The following is a 21,238-nucleotide window of genomic DNA, read 5'->3' as shown; positions in this document are numbered from 1 at the left end:
GGAATGAAAATTTCAAAATACAGAAAAATTTCCCTTCCCCCTTGAAAATCCAGTTTTGTAATACAATTAAAGCATAAAAAAGAAATGAGTAAACTCTGCAAAGTGTTAAAAAGTGCTAGCCCTTGTCTGCAAAAGCTCATGTAACAACTGAAATGAGTTTGGAGATAAATTAAAACTTTACCAGGCATCAGAGTATTACTTATGTTACTCTCCTGACAAATGCCCATGTTTTCATAGGAATAGGTAGCATTTTATAACCCATTTGTCTAGTCAGGCTATTCTAAACATAAAACAAAATTCCCAATGTTACTGAATCTTCCATAATACATCACAAATATTTTTACTCTCATTTTATTCCCTTTCCTTGCTGCTGGTGAATGACTGAACTCCCTAATGCACAGGGTAAGTGTACTCTATGTAGAAGCCAGCAGGACATATTTCACAATAATGTTACAAACCACTACATTCTGTTTTGGCAATATAAAGAACAGCCCCAAAGTATTTAGTTTATGGTGTGAGATCAGGTTAGTAGCACAACACTACAGTGGGTGGCAGCTCTATATCCGACCTCAAGTCAAGTTGGACCAAATAAAGTCCAAATAGTGTTTGAGACATAGTTGATTAGAATCAGTCAGAAATATACAGATATAGGGTTCAAGTCACTGTCAGAAGATCCATGTTTATTGGTCCCCAGCTGTGGAAAGTCCATCTGGAAGGGACATGAGTAACACAGTACAATTCACCAGGAACTCCTCTTCTTTTGGGTCTTGTCCAGTGCACTCAAAAAGTCAGTGGGGTCAGTGGGGGAAGTTGTCAAAAGTGCCACTGGCAAACCTCTCAACCGTCTAATGTGTGTGACACAAGCCAGCAAAACGTGACAAGTTATCAGAACGTAGAACATCGGTGCTCTGTAGCACATTATACCATAGGCAACAAATTACACTGCTTTTAATTATAAAACATGTTTTTAAAGATGTTTTTTCATTGTGTGAATCAAATAAGCTAGCTTTGCCATCTGTAACAGTTTAATTGGTGTGGAGTGAGACGGTGGCCTGTTACAGATGGCAAAACTGGCTTATTTGATTCACACAGTGAGAAAACAGTCTTATAAATAGCTTTTATACTTCTAAAACATAATTTCTTGCTTATGGCTTGATGTACAACAAAACACAAGTGCTCCACATTTAGGACCAGGTCCTCGACCAGGCTGCTAGGAAGCTTGAAGGAGGTAGTCCTTACCCACGCTTCTCACAGAGTGCCAGAAGGAGGGGAGTTCTCAACCCAGGCTGCCCCTAATTTAATTCACACAGCCCTCCCCCCACCCCCTACAATACATGTCATGCACACTATACAATCTGTGCCAGGTCCTTGCTTCCCACACAAAATTAATGCTAATGCCCCGCACGCCACCCACTTACCCACAGTCAATACAGGCCAGCTCTTCCCCCATCCCCCAGTTAATGATGGTCACTTTCCCCTTTAATGCAGGACCCGGTCTTCTAAATGTATTGCTGACCTGTTCCTGCTGCATTCTTCCCATTCCACTCTGGTGAATAAATTGTCAGCCCAAGAGCTCCCTTCCACCTCACCCCTCCTCTATCTGAAAACTTTCAGCTCCTCCTGGTGAGCCCTCCTTCCCACACAGGCTTCTCTTTGCTCCTTGGAAGGAAGGTTAGGGAGGAAAAGGAGCTCAGAGCTACTACTCCTCCAGCCAGCAGACTCAGTCTTGCGGACCACCTGAGTATGTATGTGGTGCAGTAGAATAGGGAGCCTGATCTTGCTCCAGTGTAGTATAGCTGAGTGCGCTGGCAGTCACCTACCCTCCTCTAGGAAGGGATTTCACCTTGAGCACAATCACCTCATGAATGCAGAGGGGCTGCAAACTATTTCCCTCGGTCTACAATCCCCTAATGGTAAACTAGTCCTGACTTACCGTTGGAGACTTCCCATGTAGGTATCAGCTGGGTTCATCTTAAAGGAGGTTTTTACCCTTATAGATTAGACATTTAGATAGTGAACTACAAAAGAATTGATGGAGCAGAACCAACACTTGATTTAATATTGTAGTAGACATTCTCTAAGCTTATTCAATTTTCATATGTTCACTACATTTTCCCTTGTAAAAATATAAGTATAGAAACTTATGTCATCTAATTCCAGTCTCCCTCAAAAACATCATTTAAAAACATGCTTTCCAGCTGCTATTTTCTCTTTTGCTCATTTGTTTTATTTTTAGGTAGCCTTTTTATTTTGCCTAAAAGACTGTCTTTTCAACATGCTGAGCCCCATTCCCATGCCTAAATTTCTTTTAAGGTGTTTTTGGAGAAGGTGTCTATTCACTAATCCAATATTATGAAATTAATTCAACAATGGTTGAGGAGCACATTAAACATGCATTGTAAAATACTAAAAAAAGGGATATGGTAAAAGATATTAAGAGAATAAGAAAATGCCAGGTTACATGTATAGTCACAAAAATTTGAATTCACTAAATATAAAGATTTCCAGACACTATTATATGATTATTGAAATCTATAGTAGTGAAACAGAACAAAGAAATCCATAGTGAATTACATGTAGTCTTGACAGTCCATTTAAAGGAAGTATATACATAAAATCCCTGATTGAATTTCTGAATGATATTGTGGATAAGGCAGAAATCTCCTGAGGACTTCTCTCCTGGTAATTTGCTGACTCTGTTGAGGCTTTAATACCAGAAGGAATAAAGTAGATCAGGCATGGAAAATTTTCTTATCAACTTTCAAAAATGGCAAACAAACAGCATGGTCATTGTGTCTGTGTTTTGTAAAGAGGCGTGTTTACGCTCATGCTTTCTAACTGTTTCTGCCTGAGGAACTATGAAAGAATGAAGACAGCTCATCATTCCATGTGGATGGTTATACATGAGAAACATTAAAGAGACACTGTCAACCTAAATTTGGCCTATTAAATTTTATAATAGTATTTTATAAAAAGGTAAGACTGATAGAAATGTTTCACAATTTTAACATTCCAATCAAAAACAATTGTTTTAAAACAAACATTTCATTGTATTGTCTGAATCACCACAGCACTAAGAACTTGAAAGTGAAATAGACTATAAAAAAAAAGTAAAGCTGACTTCATTGATATTTTTCCCGAAACTGAGATAAATATATATAAAGTAAACAAAGAGCAAATATATTGGATTTTAAAAATTCTTTCACTTGGAATATTGTGCAGTATTATGAGTAATATAAGAATTCTTTTTTAAACAACATATTATTTTTAAGTTTACAATGTCACTAAGACATTTTAATAATCACCTGGAGTTTCATTTGCTGCAAATCTAAATCAATAAGGGAGAAACAGTAGATCCCACGGTGTTATCTCCAGTTCTTTTGTATATATTCCACTAGGAAATATTCACCAGATCTAAAATATTATCCCGACCATAAATTAGTTTTAGCTACTAAAAATCAGAGGCAGAGCAGCTGAAATATTTTTCTGCTACTTTATAACAGTTATACAAAAATTATGTTAGATAATGGCAATACATGTAAACCAGCCAAAATTTCTTCCTGCCCAGTCTTGTTTCCTTTCACGTTATAAAACAAAGTCATGATTAAGTTTTCACAATATCATTATGTAAAACTCTTAAGGGACATAAAAGCAAAGATTAGTAGTTTGTATTTGATGGAGTGGAGCAGGGGGAACCAGAGGAGGGAACCAAAGAAAGGGGTGATGTGGTCAAAGAGATAAGCCAGAAACATGATCTTTATAGCATAGTTTTGAATGGACATAAGTGAAGCAAAATGCATTTGCCATAGTGAGACAAATGTCAAGATGTGAGATGGTGGACAAATGGCTTAGCTTTGGAGAGGAAAGGCCAGATCTTAAAGATGCTATGCAGAGAGAAGAGAAGCAGCAGGATTTAGGCACAGCTTTGATGTTAAGATCTAGAGAGAATCATGTTGAAGGTAACATCCAAGCTATGGGCTTAAGTGACGGAAAAGATGATGGTGTTGCCTATAATGGCTAAGAAAAGGGGAAGATGGAAGGACGGGGGGAGAAAAAGAGTTCTGTTCTAGTCACATTGAGAATAAGCTGATGGTTGGACATCCACAAGGAGATGTCGGAAAGACAAGCTGTGATTTTAGTTTGGAAAGAAGACGACAGGTCAGGAGTGCAGATGTAGATCTGTGAGCCATCAGCATATGTGTGGTATTTATTGACATACAGAATGAGATATATCAAGTATGTTAGACACAAATAGCTAACATATTCTCTGCTTAAAGTATTTACAACATACCTAGTATGAGTGTCCAATTAGTTTTTTCAAGGATAGTAAGAAGAAAGTTTCTTCAGAGTACAACAATAATGGGGGAAAGAGCAATTATTACAGAAATATGAGAGAAATATGGGAGTACAATTTGATATATTAAAAATACTAGAGATTTCTATAAATTCTATAGGATGTACAGGGGCTTTAAAACAAAACACTGAAAATTAAGGGATTGAGGAACTCAGGAAGAACTAGAATAGGTGGTAAAAGGTGTTAGAGTCAGAGAAAGGGGACCTAGAACATGATTGGATCATAATTTAAAGAAAATATCTTTATGGGAGAAATTTTAATGAACATGTCGAAATTAAATAAGCTTAGATAAAAGCTATTACAATTTTAAGTGAGAATGATGGTTCTGCACACCAGCTGTTTATGGTTCAGTGAGTGACACTGTAATTGATAATGGATAATTACATTATTTATGTAAAGTATCTTCTCTCTCACTTCAGAGACACCACTGATGAATTGAGGAACGTGTCTATAGGAGAACTCCCAAAAGATATAGCCACTTCTTGTAATATACCAAAACACAAGCTATTGTTAGCTTTTGCAGACTTATAGAGTCTGAATGAAAAGGCAAAGTTATAGTCTACTGGCAATCATGGATCCAGCACAAAAAAATACCCACCCCCAAAATATATGTCAGAAGATTATATTATTGCACAATTACAATTAAACCAACAGTTAAACCCTTTTCTGTTATTGTCCCTTTGTGTGTGAAAATACTGGCTCACTTTACACATAAATACAAAGGATTATTACATATCTACAACATAAATCCTCTCATATTGCTATCTACAGAATTTGCACCTATACATTCACTTAAATTACTTGAATGTTTTTACTACATTGGCATATTTTAGTGGGTTAAAATATTTTTTCAACAAATCCCATTTTTAATTTTTCCTCTTAATTTAAGCACTTTTATTCTACCTTCTTACCTGAAGATATGTTATTCTCCTCTGTACCAGCTCTGTCAGATCTTTGGCTTCCTTTTCTCGCCAATCACCTGCTCCATCTGTTTGACTGAGGTAGTACAGATCTGTCATTATCGACCTATAAAAGGCAAGCAACATTAGATAGCTACCTTACTACTAAATACTAAATTAGAGGGCTAGGCAAAGCCACAAAGAGAAATTCAATAGGCCTTCTGATTACACTGATCTGCTTAAACGTTTTTAGTGGACAGAATACGTAATTAAACTAAGAGGGGACAGGTACATATGCACTGCAAAACACTAAATTAATTTGACTGTTGGTATGCCACAGCATCAGTGCAGATTACCTCTCTCTGCATGTATCTCCCAACACAAACAGCAACCCAAGATGGGTGTGTACAAATTATCTGATTCTGTGTCCTCCATTTACCATATTTCTCTTATCCATACGTAACTGCAGTATTAAATGGCTGTGGGGTAGAAAAACTCTTAAGCCCACTAATCAAAATTTTTCACTGAAGAAAAGCCCCAAAGGCATTAGTTCCAGGATAGATCTGAAATTCATTGGCCCAGGAAAAGAGACAATCAGAGGGTGGCTTCTCTGACAATGTGATGTTGCTATGCCATCAGAGATCAGCTTACTGTCTTTATATAAATGTAACATTGTAAATGTCATGGTTCAGAGATTCTACTGTGTTCCCATAGTCCTTATTAGTACACCTGCAAACCAACTGTAGAATATTATTAAAAAATTTGGGATAAAGAAGCATCTCTTTGTCTATAATTAAAAAATAATATTATGGAAAATATAAGTAACAGCATAGGAAGAGTGACATGAGATGTGACCATAATGTAAATCTGGATTTAAGTCACAATAGAATCATAGAATATCAGGGTTGGAAGGGACCTCAGGAGGTCATCTAGTCCAACCCCCTGCTCAAAAGCAGGACCAATCCCCAATCAAATCATCCCAGCCAGGGCTTTGTCAAGCCTGACCTTAAAAACTTCTAAGGAAGGAGATTCCACCACCTCCCTAGGCAACGCATTCCAGTGTTTCACCACCCTCCTAGTGAAAAAGTTTTTCCTAATATCCAACCTAAACCTCCCCCACTGCAACTTGAGACCATTACTCCTTGTCCTGTCTTCTTCTACCACTGAGAATAGTCTAGAACCATCCTCTCTGGAACCACCTCTAAGGTAGTTGAAAGCAGCTATCAAATGCCCCCTCATTCTTCTCTTCTGCAGACTAAACAATCCCAGTTCCCTCAGCCTCTCCTCATAAGTCATGTGTTCCAGACCCCTAATTATTTTTTTTGTTGCCCTTTGCTGGACTCTTTCCAATTTATCCACATCCTTCTTGTAGTGTGGGGCCCAAAACTGGACACAGTACTCCAGATGAGGCCTCACCAATGTCGAATAGAGGGGGACGATCACGAGGGGATAGTTCAGAAAAAGCTTTCATATCAATGCATATGGGCATACTTTTGTATCTTTCTGTATGAAGCAGTTATATTTAAAATGTATACGCATTAAGTACAAAAAAAATCTACATTAGTATCACAAATTTAGACTACAGAATATGGAGATCATTTTTTAGGATCTGTCAGATACTAAATGATGACTTCTGTATTAGTATCTAGTTGATAGTCATAACTAAAGGTCCAGGGAAGGGTGGTAAGAAAATTCTGGCCAGCAGAAGAGAGCAGGAAGATGGCAATATACTGGGGATGCGATCAGGCATCCTGACCAACAGGAGGGAATTTGGGTAGAACAGCAGCACATCAAAGACAGCCACAACCACATACCACAGGCCTTTTATGGTATCCAAAATTTTTTGAGGGGAGGGGCTTGGAGAGAGGAAGCAATCAGAGGTAGACAACAAGTGGAAGGGGGCTCTCTTGGCAAAATCCAGTATTCATAGTAGGGTGGGGTTTAGATTCCTATTCACTCAATACCCAAATTATGCAAAGAAGAGTCAGTAAATGGAAAATATTATGTTACTCATAATGACATTACCCTGTCTACTCTGCAAATACAAAAATAATTTTACATTTAATAACCTAACTAATAATCCAACATTACAGGCAGAGAAAGGAGCAATGCCTACAGTTACCGCTGCTTAAAACTTCTGATTATAGTACCCAAGTTGCTTGTAACATTGACAAACTTTAACCATTTGGGATGATACCCTGTTTATTTGGACTTGAGGGGTTGTGATTTACCAGCCGAGAGTCTTGATGAACCACACATAGGAATACTGGAGCAGAGGGAGGATACATAACAGGGGTGGGGGGATGGAGGGAGCCAATGGGGATACAAAAAGGGTGAGGGCCAGGGAACATGCTTATTCTCCTAGGATCCCCTGGTAATGCCCTCTCAGGGTAAGGGTGGTATAAGAGACTCTACCTTGCAGTAATCTATGGCACTGGAGCTCCTTGGCTGAGGCTACTCCTTATAAGCAGGCTTGTTGACAAAGTGGGGAGCAGGCTCAGCATGTAAGTCCACACTGGCACCATGTACCCTCCTGCTGATTGCCTTCTATGATGAGATAACTGGCTCTGTGGATATGGGGAAAGCGGAGGACATGATGTATCTTGATTTTAGCAAGCTTTTGATACGGTCTCCCACAGTATTCTTGCCAGCAAGTTAAAGTAGTATGGTTTGGATGAATGAATGGACTATACGGTGGACAAAGTTGGCTAGATCATCAGGCTCAATGGGTAGTGATCAACGACTTGATGTCTAGTTGGCAGCTGGTAGCAAGTGGAGTGCCCCAGGGACCAGTGTCTGTCCTGGGACCAGTTTTGTTCAACAACTTCATGAATGATCTGGATAATGGGATGGATTGCACCCTCAGCAAGTTCGCGGATGACGCTAAGCTGGGGGGAGAGGTAGATATGCTGGAGAGTATGGACAGAGTGCAGAGGGACCTAGACAAATTGGAGGATTGGGCCAAAAGAAATCTGATGAGGTTCAACAAGGACAAGTGCAGAGTCCTGTACTTAGGACGGAAGAATCCCATGCACTGCTACAGGCTGCGGACCGACTGGCTATGAGGCAGTTCTGTTTCAAGAGTGACTTATGCCTCAGAGGACCATGAGACAATAATAAAGAAGAATAAGCCACTTGGAAGAAGGAGGAGATAAGGAAGAGCCCCCCCTCCCCATGAAGGAATTAACCATAATTTGTGGGCATAAGGCACCTAGAAATAGATTCAAAACAGTACTCAGATCTGACTAAAATGCTTTCACTAAGGCTCTGTGAATTTTTTTTTTTTAAATTCATGGCAGAATCACAGGTCAAGTATTGAAATTTGCAGATTATGCATGGAATGCAGTCAGCAAAAGGTTACTGGTGCATTTCTTTGCATACAAGTGACTGCAGACATCCCCTGAACTGCTCCGACATGCAGCTGCTGTGCGCTATGAGATGCACTGAGCATGAGACTGGCTCAGGAGAATGCCCAGTTCTGCTTTCCTGGTGAGGCTGCAGCTGCTCATGTTCCAAGCAGTGATGGCTACTGTACCGCCTTCTCCCGCTTTAATGCACCACCACAAACTCAATGTAATATGATGGATGGACGGAACACAACAAAATTACATGACCCTGCTCTCTTCTTCATTTCATTTTAATGTCTAGAATACTGGAAAAATCACAGTGCAGAGCTAATTTCATGATTTCTGCTCAGTGCATGAAATTACAATTTTCACAGGGCTGTTATCCAAGGAATCAAATCATGAACATCCTTTTCTACTACAGCTGATATATACAGAATTTAAGCAGCCTTGAGCCAGCCTGACTTGACTTCAACGACATCTTTGATGTCACCCCACTCTCCAGTCCATTATGTGGAGTGTTTCTTCTGACCCAAGTTAGACCACAATGAATATTTACAGCAATAGACCTTTCTTTTTTGCTTTGGCTGATCAGAGCCAATTGGACTGACAGAGCTTTTACTGAGCTTTGTATTCAGCAAAGCTTTGGACTCAAGGGTGTGCATATTCAAGGTCTTTAAATGCTTCACAGCTGAAACCTTTGTTGTGGATTGACTGGACTGTAAAAACTGTCATACTGGACCACACCATAGGTTCATATAGTCTAGTTCAGAGGTGGGCAAACTACAGCCTGCGGGCCACGGAACCCTCCTGTCTGGCCCCTGAGCTCCTGGCCCAGGAGGCTAGCCCTTGGCCCCTCCCCTGCTGTTCCTCCTCCCGCGCAGCCTCAGTTCACTGCGCCACCGGCGCAGTGCTCTGGGCGATGGGGCTGTGAGCTCCTGAGGCAGCACAGCTGCAGAGCCTGGCCTGACCAGGTGCTCTGTGCTGCATGGTGGCATGGCTGGCTCCAGCCGGGCGCCATGGCTGTAGCGCTGCCAGCCACGGGTGCTCTAGGCAGCGCGGTAAGGGGGCAGGAAGGGCTGGATAGAGGGCAGGAGAGTTCCCGTGCCGCTTCCCGCAGCCCCCATGGGCCTGGAGCAGTGAACTTCGGCCAGTGGGAGCCGCAATTGGTCAAACCTGCAGATGTGGCAGGTAAACAAAGCGGTCCAGTGCACCAGGGGCTTTCCCTGAACAAGCGGTGGACCAGCTTTGAGAACCACTGAGATAGAAGACACAAAAGACACTCATCAAATCCAAGGAGAATGCTTGCTCTCTATTTCCTGAGAACATCCAGGTATCTATTGACAGGTGTTCGTGCACTGACAAAATAATACATTTGCAGAAGCAACACAAGCTCACAGCAATATGTCGTCCATTGCCACAGAATCTACCCTTCAACACAGTTTATTTTACAGAATCTAAGCTTTCATTTTAAGCTTTTCATTTAAAAAAAGAATTACATGTCCAGCTCTGATGGTTGTGAAGAAAACATGAAGAGTGACAACCAATGCAGTACAGTCTTGAATCAGCAGAAAGCCTGAAACAAACAATGTCTCAGTTGGATAAGTCAAAAAATAAGAATGTGGGGACAGTGTAAAGTAATCTTGATGAATATAAAGAAGTAACATGGTAAGGGGAGTCCCACTTCTATGATTCGCAAAAAGAAAAGGAGTACTTGTGGCACCTTAGAGAGACTAACAAATTTATTTGAGCTTAAGCTTTTGTGAGCTACAGCTCACTTCATCGGATGCATTCAGTGGAAAATACAATGGGGAGATTTATATACATAGAGAACATGAAACAGTGGGTGTTACCATACACACTGTAACGAGAGAGTGATCACTTAAGGTGAGCTATTACCAGCAGGAGAGCGGGGCGGTCACCTTTTGTAGTGATAATCAAGGTGGGCCATTTCCAGCAGTTGACAAGAACGTCTGAGGAACAGTGGGGGGTGGAGGGGGGGAATAAACATGGGGAAATAGTTTTACTTTGTGTAATAACCCATCCACTCCCAGTCTCTATTCAAGCCTAAGTTAATTGTATCCAGTTTGCAAACTAATTTCAATTCAGCAATCTCTCGTTGGAGTCTGCTTTTGAAGTTTTTTTGTTGAAGAATTGCAACTTTTAGGTCTGTAATCAAGTGACCAGAGAGATTGAAGTGTTCTCCGACTGGTTTTTGAATGTTATAATTCTTGACGTCTGATTTGTGTCCATTTATTCTTTTACGTAGAGACTGTCCAGTTTGACCAATGTACATGGCAGAGGGGCATTGCTGGCACATGATGGCATATATCACATTGGTAGTTGTGCAGGTGAACGAGCCTCTGATAGTGCGGCTCATGTGATTAGGCCCTATGATGGTGTCCCCTGCATAGATATGTGGACACAGTTGGCAACGGGCTTTGTTGCAACGATAGGTTCCCTGGTTAGTGGTTCTGTTGTGTGGTTGCTGGTAAGTATTTGCTTCAGGTTCTGGGGCTGTCTGTAAGCAAGGACTGGCCTGTCTCCCAAGATCTGTGAGAGTGATGGGTCATCCTTCAGGATAGGTTGAAGATCCTTGATGACGCGTTGGAGAGGTTTTAGTTGGGGGCTGAAGGTGATGGCCAATGGCGTTCTGTTATTTTCTTTGTTGGGCCTGTCCTGTAGTAGGTGACTTCTGGGTACTCTTCTGGCTCTACCAATCTGTTTCTTCACTTCAGCAGGTGAGTACTGTAGTTGTAAGAATGCTTGATAGAGATCTTGTAGGTGTTTGTCTCTGTCTGAGGGGTTGGAGCAAATGCGGTTGTATCGTAGAGCTTGGCTGTAGACAATGGATCGTGTGGTGTGGTCTGGATGAAAGCTGGAGACATGTAGGTCAGCATGTCAGTAGGTTTCCTGTATAGAGTGGTGTTTATGTGACCATGATTAAATTTCATATTTCATAATAGAAAAACTTTGAAAAAATTAAATGAAAACACCACAGAATTGGTTATCCTGCCAGATGAAAATGTGGCAGAATCTGAGAATATTACTGCAGAACTTTGGATCAGAATGTCATGGGGTACACAGGGCCTTTTACAAGTCCACCAAAACACTGATTAAAAAAATACTGGGGGGAAAATTCTGGCCTCATTGAAGTCAATGACAAAACTCCAGTTGATTTCAGTGGGGCCAAGATTTCACCCCAGGGGCAACAAGCATAGACTCCAGGTAGTGGATCAACATCAGCAGCTGAAGAGCCCACTGCAAAAAAAAAAATATTAATTTTTAGAACAAGTGGCCATGTGACCAGAAAGCCATTCAGAAACAGTAGTTGCTAACAGATGTCTATTCAGAGTCAAATTAATCTTTCAGAAGGGGTACAGATAGTTTACTCTGACTTCCATTTTAGATGTCTTCATTAGCGTGTGTTTTATTAACTGGCTGCATTAATTTATTGTTATTTTTGACTATCATAAAACAGATCTATATATGCTGGTGTAAGTTAGGAACCACAATGCAACACACCATTATGGCTAAAATGGAACAAGCTGAGACTTTAAATACTTTATATTTGCCCCTACAGCAGACTGAGGGGAGCTGTGTGAGGGGTCTTCCACACATTCTTCATCAGCTGATCCAACAAGTGATGTAAGAGCATGGCAATTCCAGAAGATGAGAGTTATGGTCCAGATACCTCTCTATTGTACCTCTTGCAGATTTCTGAACCTGTTCTAATGTAAACCAGTTGAGTTAGCTAACTTCTGCAAATACTGGGGGTATGTAGGATCATCCACATCAGCACCACTGTCAAACTGTTGATCTGCAACACAGATTTGGCATCAGAAGAGTCATCAGCTTCTTCTCTGTCTAAACTTGTCTTCATTCTGCTCTTCAGCCTACCCCATTCAATAGGATGGAATAGTTTAAGGAAAGGCAAGGCCTAGAGCACTGAGATAGCAGAAAAATCCTTCAAGGTCTGCACAGGTGCCATTGGCATGAAGGATGCTGTTGAATTGCTGGGGAATAGGAATCTGGGACCCAACAGAAATTAAGGTATTCTAAAATCCTTGTTTACTGTTACAATACTGAACAGTTAACAGTGGTTTAAGGTTTTGCATTAATTTATTTTTGGCTTACTCCCATTGTAACAACCTCGATTTAAAAAAAAAAAACCCTTAACCCTTTATTAAATATACAAAAAAAGAAGAAACAATTAATGCATTTGAAAAGTCTTTTTATGGGAAAATCTCCTGCCTGACAGTCTCTTACTTGCATTCAAGATGGTTCTTGCTGGGAGAAAGAAAATGCCAGTTTAAGGTGGTCACTTTGGGTTCAGTCAAATCCTGTTTCTTTTTAGGACAAAACTAACAGAAAACAGAGAGACAAGATTTTTAAGCAGCTTCTGTCCCTATTACTTTCAAATTAACTGCTAGAAAATTACAGACACAGCACATGGTCTCATTAATCATTCTAAGATTTAGCTAATTTTTACCAGTTGGACTGAAAGAGGAAGTTACTCACCTCATGCAGTAACGATGGTTCTTCGAGATGTGTGTCCCTATGGGTGCTCCACTTTAGGTGTCTGTGTGCCCCTGCACCTCTAATCAGAGATTTTTGGTAACAGTGTCCCGTTGAGCCCGTGCATGTGCTCTTCCTCCCTTGTGGTCTGCCTCGAGGCTATTTAGCACTGCACGGGCAAACCCCCCTCACTTCCTTCTTTACCACAGAGCCCTATAGAGAACTCCGATGTAGAGGGGAGGAGGGCGGGTTGTGGAGCACCCATAGGGACACACGTCTCGAAGAACCATCATTACTGCACAAGGTGAGTAACTTCCTCTTCTTCTTCGAGTAGTGTCCCTCTGGGTGCTCCGCTTTAGGTGACTCCAGAGCAGTACCCATCACTGGAGGCTGGGACTTCGGAGCGGAGTTTTTTTACTACAGAGAGTACTGTGGAGTTGAAGATGGTGTCAGCGGCCAAATCTTCAATGATCGCATAATGTTGTGTGAAAGTATGGACAGAGGCCCCCATCATTGCTCTATAGATTGGGGAGATAAGGGTATCCCTATGGAATGTGATTGAGGTAGGAACAGATCTCATGGAATGTGTATGGATGGAAGCAAGTCGCGCCCTTGCTAAGTGATTAATGCAACTAGAGACCCATTTGGACAGTCTTTGAGGCGATATCACAGAGCTTTTGGATCTTTCTGTGGATGAAAGGAAGAGTTTAGGGGATTTCCTGAAGTCCTTAGTCCTGTCCAAGTAGAATGCGAATGTCCTTTGTTAAGGAAAAGTTAGCACATGTGACTCCATTTTGGTTTGGGGCCCACCATTGTTTAAATGCCAGCACATCATACACCAGGAAGAGTGATCCTTAGATACTGAATCCCTGTGAAAAGCCTCCTCCTTGTCTCCAGCCTGCCTTGACTCCCAGTATCTGGTTTTTGTCAGTCTCTAACTCCCTGTCTCTTGGCCTTGACGTGAGGCCTCCCATCCTGATAATGAAGGTTACTGATGCATGGCTTTAGGACCATGCTGCGTAATTAACATACTGGTATAGCACGAGGAATGCACCAAGCAGGGATAGGTGGTAGATAAGACAAGGGTTTGTTTATTGGCTAAGGTTTCCAATGCACGAGGGCAACATGCTTTGCTAAAAAGTATATAACCTTTGTATAATCTGTATTCAGGGTCCCCTCCTGGCTAGCAGGGGGGCACCACGCTCGAGCGTAATAAACTTAGTGTCTTTTGGGAACTCTGCAGTTGTGGACTTTGTTTATGTGCCTCAGCCTAGATTCGAACTGTGCGTGTCCTACCAGGTGTAATTTGCCGCATTTGTGTGCGTGTCCTACCAGGTGTAATTTGCAGCATTTGTGTGCGTGTCCTACCAGGTGTAATTCGTAGCACCTTCTAATATCTAGCATATGCACAATTGTCTCCCAGTTGTCACAATGTGGTTTTGGGAAAAAACAAGGAGATGGATCTGTTGATTCATATGGAAAGTGCAGAAAAAGTAGGGAGAAACTTGGGATACGGCCTTAGAGGGTTTGTTTGTTTGTTTTTTTAAAAGACAAAGGCCGTGAATGATGGGTGTGCCATCAGGGCCGCTATTTCTCCTATGTGCCTAGCTGAGGTGATGGCAATTAGAAATGCTGTCATCATGGACAGGTGTAAGAGAGAACAAGTTGCCCTGGATTCAGAGGGAGGTCTAGTCCAAGCCCTGAGAACTAGATTAAAGTCCCAGGCTGGAGTGGGTGGTGTCACATGGGGGAAGAGAATCCCAATGTCCTTAAAGAGTCTACGGATTAGTGGTTGAGCAAACTCCAAGTGGGAAGCCATTTTCGCCATGAGATGTACCTTAAGGGAGCTGAGTGAAAGTTTAAAATGTAGTGCAAAATCAGAGGGAGTAAAGATCAGGTTGGGTCTGTCCGTTTGAAAAGGTACAAACTTGGAGTCATTTACATTTTGTAGATAGGTATGTGGAGTGGTCATCTTGTGGTTGTGCTGCAACATGTGTTTCAGCTTGTCAGAGCATTCTGCTTCTAAGCCTTGGAACAAAGAAAGATCCAAGCCTAGAGGCGGAGGACACATGGGTTGGGGTGAAGGGTCAGCCCATTGTTTTGAGAGAGTGGGTGAGGAATGGGCTGATGTCAGAGGAACAGGAGGGCATATTGCCATCTGCATCAGGTAAGGGAGCCAGACCTGTCATAGTCAAGAGGGGCAATCACAATAACTCTCGCTTTGTTTCATTGAATTTTCAACAGAATCTTGGATAGGGTAGGAAACTGGGAAAAGACATACAAGTGGGCCCTGTCCGCTGGGAAGATGAGGGCAACTACCAGTGAATGTTTCCCCAAAGGGTGGCTATATCTTGAAGCATCTGTGAATTCAGTATACACTCATTGTCATGAGAAAATTCCAACTGAGACAGCTGGTTATCCCATTCTGTATCTCTTGTAGACAGACAGCTGAGATGAGCTCATTGTGATGGGTGCATCAATTCCAAAGTTTGAACGCTGTCTTGCAGAGGGAGGGAGATCTGGCAGCTCCTTGGCAGTTTATACAAAACATACAGGTCACATTAAGTCCATCATAACCTTTGTGTGTTGTTTCTGATTAAAGTCAGAGTTTGTGCACAGGCACTCCTGACAGCTCCTAGCCCCAAAAGAGTGATATGGAAGGTCATTTCTGTGGAAGACCATTTGTCCTGAACCTTGTTATTGTGTAGGTGAGCTCCCCAGCATATTAGGGAGACGTGTGTCCCAGGGTGATGAACATGGGTAGTGACAGGAGCGCTCTCGCTTGTACTGCATCAGGTTGGTGCTGATAAAGTCCAGTCACTGTACAGGGGTTAATAAGCTTTGGACTCCCTAAAATATAAGCTTCTCTGCAAAAATGATGGAGTCATGACATGTTCCCTTCATCTAGGGCTAGGGGGTCTGGCTTGGTGAAAACAGCACTCCAACGAGCAGAAAGCTCTCACTACCATCAATCTGGAGCACAAAGCCATCCCCAAAGCATCTTTGTGGCTGCTTCACAGAGGAACACAAGAGACCAGATCCCTGGGCATCCCCCTGCTTATTTGTATCTAAAAGACAGGCCTAACGTAGGACTCATTGTGTCCTGGCACAGTCAAGGAACTATGATGTGATTGGAATAACAGAGACTTGGTGGGGTAACTCACATGACTGGAGTACTGTCATGGATGGATATAAACTGTTCAGGAAGGACAGGCGGGGGAGAAAATGTGGAGGAGTTGCACTGTATGTAAGGGAGCAGTATGACTGCTCAGAGCTCCAGTATGAAACTGGAGAAAAGCCTGTTGAGAGTCTTTGGGTTAAGTTTAGAGACTAGAGCAACAAGGGTGATGTCATGGTGGGCATCTGCTATAGAGCACCAGACCAGGAAGATGAGGTAGATGAGGTTCTCTTCAGACAACTAACAGATGTTTCCTGATCACAGGCCCTGGTTCTCATAGGGGACTTCAGTCACCCTGACATCTGCTTGGAGAGCAATAAAGCAGTGCACAGACAATCCAGGAAGCTTTTAGAGACTGTTGGGGACAACTTCCTGGTACAAGTGCTGAAGGAACCAACTAGGGGCCGTGCTCCTCTTGACCTGCTGCTCACAAACAGGGAAGAATTGGTAGGGGAAGTAGAAGTAGGTGGTAACCTGGGCAGCAGTGACCATGAGATGGTCAAGCTCAGGATCCTTGGAAAAGGAAGAAAGGAGAGCAGCAGACTACGGACCCTGGACTTCAGAAAAGCAGATTTTGACTCCCTCAGGGAACTGTTGGGCAGGATCCCCTGGGAGGCTAATCTGAGGAGGAAAGGAGTCCAGGAAAGCTGACTGTATTGTATAGAAGCCTTATTGAAGGTGCAGGAACAAACCATCCCGATGTACAGAAAGAATAGTAAATATGGCAGGCGACCAGCTTGGCTTAACAGAGAAATCTTCGGTGAGCTTAAACACAAAAAGGAAGCTTACAAGAAGTGGAAATTTGGTCACATGACTAGGGAGGAGTATAAAAATATTGCTCGAGCATGCAGGGGTGTAATCAGGAAGGCTAAAGCACAATTGGAGTTGCAGCTAGCAAGTGCTGTGAAGGGTAACAAGAAGGGTTTCTACAGGTATGTTAGCAACAAGAAGGTGGTCAGGGAAAGTGTGGGACCCTTACTGAATGGTGGAGGCAACCTAGTGACAGATGATGTGGAAAAAGCTGAAGTACTCAATGCTTTTTTTGCCTATATCTTCGAAAACAAGGTCAGCTCCCAGACTGCTGCACTGGACAGCACAGTATGGGGAGGAGGTGAGCAGCCCTCAGTGGTGAAAGAACAGGTTAAGGAGTATTTAGAAAAGCTGGACATGCACAAGTCCATGGGTCCGGATCTAATGCATCCGAGGGTGCTGAGGGAAGTTGGCTGATATAATGGCCAGGGGTCTGCAATCACCTTTGAAAACTCGTGGTGATCAGGGGAGGTCCCAGATGATTAGAAAAAGGCAAATATAATGCCATCTTTAAAAAAGGGAAGAAGGAACTACAGACCGGTCAGCCTCACCTCAGTCCCTGGAAAAATCATGGAGCAGGTCTTCAAGGAATCCCTTTTGAAGCACTTGGAGGAGAGGAAGGGGATCAGGAACAGTAAACATGGATTCACCAAGGGCAAGTCATGCCTGACCAACCTAATTGCCTTCTATGATGAGAACTGGCTTTGTGGATTTGGGGAAAGCGGAGGACGTGATGTATCTTGACTTTAGCAAAGCTTTTGATACGGTCTCCCACAGTATTCTTGCCAGCAAGTTAAAGACGTATGGATTGGATGAATGGACTATAAGGTGGATAGAAAGCTGGCTAGATTGTCAGGCTCAACGCGTAGTGATCAATGGCTCAATGTCTAGTTGGCAGCCGGTAGCAAGTGGAGTGCCCCAAGGGTCTGTCCTGGGACCAGTTTTGTTCAACATCTTCATTAATGATCTAGATGATGGGATAGATCAGCAAGTTCGCAGATGACACTAAACTGGGGGGAGAGGTAGATACGCTGGACGGTAGGGATAGGGTCCAGAAGGACCTAGACAAATTGGAGGATTGGGCCAAAAAAAATCTGATGAGGTTCAACAAGTTCAGAGTCCTGTACTTAGGACGAAGAATCCCATTCACTGCTACAGGCTGGGGACCGACTAGCTAAGAGGCAGTTCTGCAGAAAAGGACCTGGGGATTACAGTAGACAAGAAGCTGGATATGAGTCAACAGTGTGCCCTTGTTGCCAGGAAGGCTAAAGGCATATTGGCCTTCATTAGTAGGAGCATGCCAGCAGATCGAGGGAAGTGATTATTCCCCTCTATTCAGCACTGGTGAAGCCACATCTGAACTATTGCGTCCAGTTTTTGGCCCCCCACTACAGAAAGGATGTGGATGAATTGGAGAGAGTCCAGCGGAGGTCAATGAAAATGATTAGGGGGCTGGGGCACATGACCTATGAGGAGAGGCTGAGGGAACTGGGTTTTATTTAGTCTGCAGAAGAGAAGAGTAAGGGGGGATTTGATAGCAGCCTTCAACTACCAGAAGTGGGGTTCCAAAGAGAATGGAGCTAGGCTGTTCTCAGTGGTGGCAGATGACAGAACAAGGAGCAATGGTCTCAAGTTGCAGTGGGGAAGGTCTAGGTTGAATATTAGGAAATACTATTTCACTAGGAGAGTGGTGAAGCACTGAAATGGGTTACATAGGGAGGTGGTAGAATCTCCATCCTTAGAGGTTTTTAAGGCCTGGCTTGACAAAGCCCTGGCTGGGATGATTTATTTGGGGTTGGTCCTGCTCTGAGCAGGGAGTTGGACTAGATGACCTCCTGAGGTCTCTTCTAACCCTAATCTTCTATGATTCTATGAATTGCCTGGAATTCCTTGCTTTCTGTCTGGGTATCTTTTACAAAAGCTTGACCACATCAGAAAATGCAGAGCCTAGCACCACTGATTTTAGTGGTCACCCCTAAGAGGAAACCTCCCCATCAGTGCTCTGCACGTTGGGGTAACTGGATGGGCACTTTGGAGGCCTGGCTGCCCTGCTGCACCTCCGATGGAATGTTCTGAATCAGCACTTCTGTGAGCATCACCTGTACAGATTCCCAGCAGTGTTCAGAAGAATTAGCCTTGGATTTGAGGATTTCTCCTTCAACTCACCATGAGGCAACCTTGTATCAGACATCTGGGAGTCTCCTTGGAGAGCCTAAACAACAACTTAGAGGCATTCCCCATGTTTCTTGAGTGTACTGGATGACATCATCAGACAAATTTCAAATCCATGGATGTCATAGGAGGCTTCCAGGCACGGTACATGCTGCATATGGTCATCTGCGTTGAACATTGTTATGCCACAAGATTGTGACTTGAAGCCAGAGACCATCCTCCTTCAAATGGCATTTGTAATAGAAACATGAGAAACTGCTGAATAAACTAGTGACATGGAAGAAACAAGAAAATGTGTGCAAGTGTTGAACACCAGTATGTATTGAAATAGAAATGCCAAGCTGTTACAATTTTTATTAAGGTTCTGGAAACTCAAGCTTCTCTGTTGGTGTCTACAATTTTACCAGAAATGCTCAAAAAAATGTGGGTAGTCTTTCTAATCTGAATAATTTACAGTCACAGAGCATGACTGCAGTTACCTTTAATCATGCTAACTTGGTTCATGGAACAGTGAAGCTGCAGCAGGGCAAACTTCAGTGTGGGCTATACCCACCTAGACCCCTGGGTAATTACTCATGAAGCTAGTTCATGTGGATGCTTACACTGCACAAATGTAATACACTTAAACAAGTGTAAGGCATTTTCCTTAGCAGCACACAACGTGCAATTAAAAAGTTAGTGCTAAACAACCTCAATAAAGCACACGTTTAATTGTTTAAGGGCAGGCCAACTGACAGATATCACAAAGTAGCTATTAATGGAGAATCATCATTAATTGGGGATTTTCTAGTGGGGTTCTGCAGGGTTGGTACTAATCCCAACGTTATTCAACCTTTTTATTAAAGATCTGGATTTTATCAGATCAGATTTTATTAAAGATCTGGAAATAACTATAAAGTCACTCCTGATAAAATTTGCAGATGACACAGACTGGTTGAGGGGTAAATAACAATGAGGACCTGGCAGTCACACAGAACAATCTGGACTGCTGGTAAACTGAGCCCATACACACAAAACACACTTCAGTATAGCTAAATTCAAAGTTTTACATCTAGGAAGAAGGAATACAGGCCATACAAGAAGAATAGGGGGAACTGCATCCTGGAAAGCAGTGACTTGAAAAGCATCTTGGAGTCATATGGATGAGCAACTCAACATGAGCTCCCCGTGTGATGCTGTGGCAAAAAGGCATAATGTGGTCCTTGGAATGTATAAACAGAGAAGTAGTGAGTAGGAATAGAGATCTACCTCTATATACGGCATTGGTGAGACTGTTACTGGAATACTGTATCATCCAGCGTGGGTGCAGAAAAGAACTACAAAATTATCTGAGGGCTGGAGCAAATGCGTTAAAGTGAGAGACCTAAAGAGCTCAATTTGCTTAATTTAGGAAAAAGAAGGTTGAGAGGTGACTTGATTAGCATATAAGTACCTTCACAGGAAGAAAATACTGGTTATGAAGGACTTTTTAATTTGTCAGAAAAAGACCTAACGAGACCCAATGGCCGGAAACTGAAGCCAGACAAATATAAATTAGAAATAAGGCACAATTTTTTTTTTAAATGAGGGAGAGATTAACCATTTGAACAAACAAGCAAGGGAAGGGGTGGATTCTTCATTTCTTGATGTCTTCAGTATAAGACTGGATGCCTTTTAGCCAAACACAGGTAATACTTTAGTCAAATACAATTTAATGGGCTCAATGCGGGGATAATTTAGCAAAATTTGATGTCCCACAAGACACAGAAGGTAAGACTAGTTGATCTAATGGTCCCTTGCCTTAAACTGTATGCATCTATAAACATGCTGGGGCTGAAGATTAAAGAATTAGTAGACCATGTCTCTTTCCGCTCTCCCAATACTTTAAATTTATACTATTTTTATTTGAAAAATTCAGCATAATCATGATGCTAAAATGAATTTCAAAGAAAAGAATATTCTTACTAGGTACTCCTGTAAAACC

General features: G+C 42.2%; 1 protein-coding gene across 5 annotated transcripts in view; it reads right to left on the bottom strand.

Annotated features, from left to right (window-relative positions):
* Positions 1-21,238, bottom strand: part of FUT8 (fucosyltransferase 8) — a 291,572-nt gene that overhangs the window by 63,492 nt on the left and 206,842 nt on the right. For all 5 annotated transcript variants that reach the window (XM_084631225.1, XM_084631223.1, XM_084631227.1 and 2 more), the window contains one exon: positions 5,266-5,380. In XM_084631225.1, coding sequence (XP_084487351.1) covers positions 5,266-5,380 — 115 coding nt within the window. The remainder of the gene's footprint in view (positions 1-5,265; positions 5,381-21,238) is intronic.

This window comes from Lepidochelys olivacea, assembly GCF_965140295.1.
Source record: "Lepidochelys olivacea isolate rLepOli2 genome assembly, chromosome: 6".
Lineage (NCBI taxonomy): Eukaryota > Metazoa > Chordata > Testudines > Cheloniidae > Lepidochelys > Lepidochelys olivacea.
The sequence above is the reverse complement of the archived record's forward strand: the minus strand, read 5'-3'. Positions and strand labels throughout refer to the sequence as shown.